Source organism: Carettochelys insculpta, chromosome 1 (genome assembly GCF_033958435.1).
Source record: "Carettochelys insculpta isolate YL-2023 chromosome 1, ASM3395843v1, whole genome shotgun sequence".
NCBI lineage: Eukaryota > Metazoa > Chordata > Testudines > Carettochelyidae > Carettochelys > Carettochelys insculpta.
Genome location: NC_134137.1, coordinates 3,756,486 through 3,762,516, shown reverse-complemented (window position 1 = coordinate 3,762,516; position 6,031 = coordinate 3,756,486). Strand labels below are relative to the sequence as shown.

The window sequence follows — 6,031 nt, the reverse complement described above, 5'->3', positions numbered from 1 at the left end:
AACTTCGACGTTGCTCAGCCCAACATCGAAATAGGCACAGCGAGGGAACGTCTACACGCCAAAGTAGCACACATCGAAATAAGGGAGCCAGGCACAGCTGCAGACAGGGTCACGGGGCGGACTCAACAGCAAGTCGCTCCCTTAAAGGGCCCCTCCCAGACACACTTTCATTAAACAGTGCAAGATACACAGAGCCAACAACTAGTTGCAGACCCTGTATATGCAGCACGGACCCCCAGCTGCAGCAGCAGCAGCCAGAAGCCCTGGGCTAAGGGCTGCTGCCCACGGTGACCACAGAGCCCCGCAAGGGCTGGAGAGAGAGTATCTCTCAACCCCCCAGCTGATGGCCGCCATGGAGGACCCCGCTATTTCGATGTTGCGGGACGCGGATCGTCTACACGTCCCTACTTCGATGTTGAACGTCGAAGTAGGGCGCTATTCCCATCCGCTCATGGGGTTAGCGACTTCGACGTCTCGCCGCCTAACGTCGATTTCAACTTCGAAATAGCGCCCAACACGTGTAGACGTGACGGGCGCTATTTCGAAGTTGGTGCCGCTACTTCGAAGTAGCGTGCACGTGTAGACGCAGCCTGTATGTTATAGCAGTCTTGGGGAATTGTATCATCCTATATGTTGTGAAGAGGGAGTCAAGTCTCCATGAGCCCGTGTACTATTTCCTCTGCATGCTGGCCATCATTGACATTGTCCTGACCACATCCATCCTTCTCAAAGCTCTGTGCATCTTCTGGTTCAATTCCAGGGAGATCTCTTTCAGTGCCTGCCCCACCCAGATGTACTTCATTCATGGGTTCTTCATGATTGAGTCTGGCACATTTGTGGCCGTGGCTTTTGATCACTACGTGGCCATCTGTGATCCACTCAGAAATTCCATCATCCTCACAAACCATGTTGTGGCCATGATTGGTCTGGCTGTGTTACTGCGTGGCTGCATAATCGTGCTTCCCTCTATCCTGCTAGCGAATCAGTGGCCTTATTTCAGAACCAGTGTCATCCCCAACACACACTGCGAGCACTTGGCTGTTGTAAAGCTGGCCTGTGCCGACATCCAAATCAGTACTTCCTATGGCCTCTTTGTGGTCCTTGGTGTGATTGGTCTGGATGTCATTTTTATCACCTTGTCCTACACCCACATCCTGAGGGTCATTTTAAGCCTCCCAACAAAGCATGCCCACATCACGACGTTTGGTACGTGCGGCTCCCACCTCTGTGCCATCTTAGCCTTTTATTTCCCACGTCTCGTCTCCTTCCTCGCACACCAGTTTGTCCAAAATGTGCCCCTGCATTCCCAAATTCTCATGTCCAACGTGTACCTGGTAGTGTCCCCCATGCCAAACCCCATGATCTATGGTGTGAGTATCAAACAGATCCGGGCCAGGCTGCCATGGCTTTTTCCTCTGAATGGGAATTAAGCTTTTCCTCTGGTGCTTTGGCTCTCAGGTTGAGCTTTGTTGGTAGCTCACAGGTGACATGGTGCTGGACCCCCATCCTTAATCTCTGATTGGCCAAGGTGACATTAAATCCTTTCCTGGCCACTCTGTTCTGTGATAGCACAACAACTCATTAACTCATGAGGTTGCCACCTTTCCTGTTGCTGGTAGCAAAGGCCTCAGGCCCAGCCTCGTCTCTTTTCCTAAAGCTCTGTCCTGGTGGATATCTTCCCGCCCAGGATCCACCCATTTCTATACAAATTCTCCCAGCCTCTGCCCTCTGCTGTCACTCTCCAGATTTTCTCTACATCCCTCTTCCCAGCAGTGGGGCACCTTCTGCTCCAGGTCTGGATTGGGAATCACTGCAGCCTCTCCATTCCAGTTGGTTCCTCCTGGCTGGGACCTGTAGCAGGCAGGGTCCCTGCAATGGGTGAGGGGTAGGCAAGGGATCAGCTTTCAGGCAAGGTGGACAACAGCTGAGAGAGTTGTAGGGATAAGTTGCTGTGTTAGCTGGGAAGGTGCAATGCTGGGCAGAGGCTGAGCGGATTCAGTATTTCACAGTCAGAGAGGTACATGGCACCACTTCCATTACTCAGCTATTTACACCTGTCCACAGAAAGTCCATGGGAACTACAAGGAACTCATTGCCCAGGGGCTGAAGCTGAACTGTGGAGCTGAGTCTAACACATGTTCTCTATGGCACTTTTAGTCGCCACATGGAGAATCCCTTTAACGAGGCTGCTAGGCAGTATTACCCCATTTCACACACAAAGTGAGTCAGGCTGTGGAAAAGTGATTTACTCAAGTCCCCGGATGAGCAGGTGGCACAGCTGGGAATAGAATCCAGGAGTCCTGACCCCACACACTGTTGCTTTGGGCACTGCTCAACTGCTCCTGATATCAGTGCATCTCAGTAACCCTTGTGCAGAGAAATGTACATAACCATAATCATACATCTCTAATCAAACCTTCTCCATTGATGCCTGAGAGGGCATACTTTGGGTGTCAGTGCACCCCTTGTTCTCTGTGTAACTATGTGGATCGGCATGACATAACTCTAGTAGCTTTTGCACAAAGTACATCTTGTAACATATCAGTGGAAGGTACAATTGGCTGAATGTGTATATTCTGCTTTTGAAGATTGTTCAGTGAAAGGTGCTGCAGACTATGAGAATTACCAGTCCCTGATCCCTTAGCAGGAGCACCGCGTTCCTGTAGAAAGTGTTTGTGTCTCCCCTCCATTGTCTTTCTCCATTGTCTGTTTACTCTCTGCACATCCTCCTGGGCATTTCCTGGGTTCAGGACTGCAGAGTTTTAGGCATTATTCCAAATTTATTTCCTAATCAAGTGTAATTTTCAAGCATACATCAATACACTCACAGACTCAGCACCAAGCCCAAGAGTTCCCATCTCCCATTGGAAAAGTCCCTTAATTACTGTTTACTCCTAAATCTGGATAAATAGCTCACAAGCACAGGCAAGATTGTCTCCAGCCTGTTTATATCCAGAAATTGCTTCTTCTGAATAGACTGAGTGAACCCCACTGGGACTGCACAGAGCTGTATTATAAATGGTGTGCATCTCTGTGTCAGCTCTCAGCCTGGGGTGTTGCTGCGCATGCTGGGCTGACAGAGGTGCAGGGCACAGCTATCAGAGGGCACTCCCAGGGAAGACACTTGCATCTCAGAATTCACAGGTACCTTTTTCTTCCTGAAGAGCTCACCTGCTCGATAAAGCCAGAACAACATTGGTGTGATGGGATGGAGAGTAAGTCTGTGGAAAGGTGTTTTTGTTTGTTTGTTTGTTTGGTTGGTTTTTTGCAATGCACAGCTTTATATATCCCAGGATCTTTGCCATAGCGGACTAAAATGTCACCCTTTTTTCTGGACCCCTATCCACCACAGCTGACGACCTACAACTGGATGTGGCTGTGTTCGTGTAGGACATTGGACCCTAGAGAATGAAAAGTGCTCATAGGTCACAGAACCATGGAAGATTAGAGGACAGGAGGCACTCTTACTCAATACCCCATTAAAGAAGGACTGGCTCCTATGAAGTCATCCCAAGATGGTCTCAAGCCAGGCCTGTTCACATTTTGTAGCACAGAATAAATGGAAATTCCTGATTTACGCTTGCTTTATCTGTGTTCCCTAAGGTTAATATTTTAGCCCATAAGTTTACTTGATAGCTTGCTTGATTGCTTGAGTGCTTTCTTCATTTGTTTGTATTGGTACCTTCAGGGAGTTAGGTTTATACCAGTCCCCAGTACATACTACTTAGAACTGTTGGCTGTAATGCAGTGGAACCCACGAGCCTGCCTCATGTGAGAGGGAGCTTAGTTTGAGTCAGTATTTGCAAGAATTCCAAAGGTTTCATGTTTCATTCCTGTGAGGGTGATAGGGCATGGTTCTGCCTTTGCAGTCCCCAACACGATCCAAAGCGGGGCCAGTTGATTACTTTCAAAATTTCTCCATGGTCTGTGTGTATCCGTTCAGGAAAGCTGTGTTGACAGATGAGCCAGACTGTTGCCACTTAAAACGATCATAGAGCAGTTTTTAAAGTAAGGGCCAGGGCAAAGCCAGCAGGGGTAGTGAAGCATGGGAACAGGGCAGAGGCATCTCTCAGAGGTGGGTCTATTGACAGATATTCTCTATGTCTTAGTAAGGAGGGGAGGATGGAGGATATCAAAACAGAAGTAGGAGCTGACGAGAAAGAGTCAGATGAAAAATTGTTCTATTCAACCACATTAGGAAATGGCAGACAGCTAAATATGACAAGTTTTTAAAGTGTGTGTGTACAAATGGTAGAAATTGGTATAATCAAATGGGTGAACTACAATGTCTTGTATTCAATGACATATTGAAATAAGCGTCATCTCAGAAGCTTGGTTCAATGAGGATGATCAAAGGGACACAGGGGTACATAATATGTTGGGAGGCCAGAACAGATTGTGCTGCTGTGGAAGTGGCCCTATATACATGAAAGAAAACATAGACTCAAATGAAGCAAAAATCTTAAATGGACCAAACTGTTTAACACATTCTGTGCTTGAATATATGAATATTGCAGTAGGGATATATCACTAGCCACTTGATTAGCATTCTAATAGTGACTGTGAGCTGCTAAGGGAGATTAGAGAGGTTATAAAAATTAAAAATAATTGGGAATATCAACTATCCCCATATTGACGGGTATGTGTCACATCATGGCACGATTCAGAGTTAAAGTTTCTTGACACCTTGTATAATTGCTTCTTGGAGCAGCAGGATCTGGAACTGACAGGAGGAGAGGAAATGAGTGATTTAGTCCTATGTGGAGCGCAGGATATGGTCCAAGAGATAAATACAGGTGGACCACTGGGAGATAGTGAACATAATATAATTGAATTTAATATTCCTCTGGTAGGAAAAACATCACAGAAGCCCAACACTGTGTCATTTTACTTCAGAAAGTGGAGCTACGCAAAAATAAGGAGGTTAGTCAAACAGAAATACAAAGGTACAGGTCCAAAAGTAATATCCCTGAAAGTTTCGTGTATCAGAGGGGCAGCTATGTTAATCTGTATCCACAAAAACAGTTAGAAGTCCTGTGGCACCTCATAGACTTACAGATTTTTTCTGAGCATTAGCTTTTGTGGGCAAAGGCCCAGTGGCATTTGATGAAGTGGATCTGGGCCCACGAAAACTTATGCTCCAAAAATCTGTTATTCTATAAGGTGCCACGGAACTCCTCATTGTTTTTGAAAGGTGCGTGGAAACTTTTCAAAGATACCATGTATGGGTTCAAGTTAAATGTACAGTAAACCCTTGAGTTACATAGTGGTTGCATTTTTGCAATCCTCATGTAACTCAATTTTTTGCACAAGTTGAGGGGAGACAGGAACTAGGCTGCCCCCTGTTTCCTGGCTCCCCTGGGCTTGCAGGAGCTGGAAAACTGACCAGCACACCAGAGCTGGTCAGTTTCCTGTATCCCATAGTTGCAGGACCTGGGAAACTGACCAGGGCAGCAGCTCTGTTCAGTTTCCTGTCTTCAATCAGTGGAGGGGAGTCAGGAACCGGGTCAGCCTGGCTCCTGGCTCTCATCCACTCTTTGGAGACAGGAAGCTGACCAAGACTGCTGCCCCAGTCAATTTCCCAGCTCTACAAGGGGAGGGAAGCCAGGTGCCAGGCAGCCACCTGGTTCCCAGCTGCCCAGCTGCCCACCACTCCAGGAACTGTAAACCCACTCCTTTCAGGGGCGGCAGCCACGAGTCAGGCTGATGCCCCAACAGGAGCAGAAACAGCTCCTGTCAGGGGTGACAGTGGTATTCACTCGAGACATGCACAACTTGTTTGCACATATCTCAAGTGTTTATTGCAAATCCCAAATTAGAAAACATAATAGGAGAACATCCAAGTAAAAGAAGCAGGGAGAGGAAAAAAAATCTGCTATAAAAAATCCTGCAAAATCAGGTGTGTGAAGTTGTATGAAACTCATGCTTGCTACAGTCATTCATGACAAATGGAGTTTTCACCATAATTTGGCAGCCTCTCCAAAGCTCAGACAGGAGATTTCAGTCAGTCTCTTTCCTGTGATTAAAAGCC

General features: G+C 47.1%; 1 protein-coding gene across 1 annotated transcript; it reads left to right on the top strand.

Annotated features, from left to right (window-relative positions):
• Positions 1 to 683: 683 nt before the first annotated feature.
• Positions 684 to 1,430, top strand: LOC142007482 (olfactory receptor 52E2-like). Its single transcript, XM_074984139.1, has one exon. The coding sequence runs from the start codon at positions 684 to 686 to the stop codon at positions 1,428 to 1,430; it is 747 nt and encodes a 248-aa protein (XP_074840240.1).
• Positions 1,431 to 6,031: the final 4,601 nt, after the last annotated feature.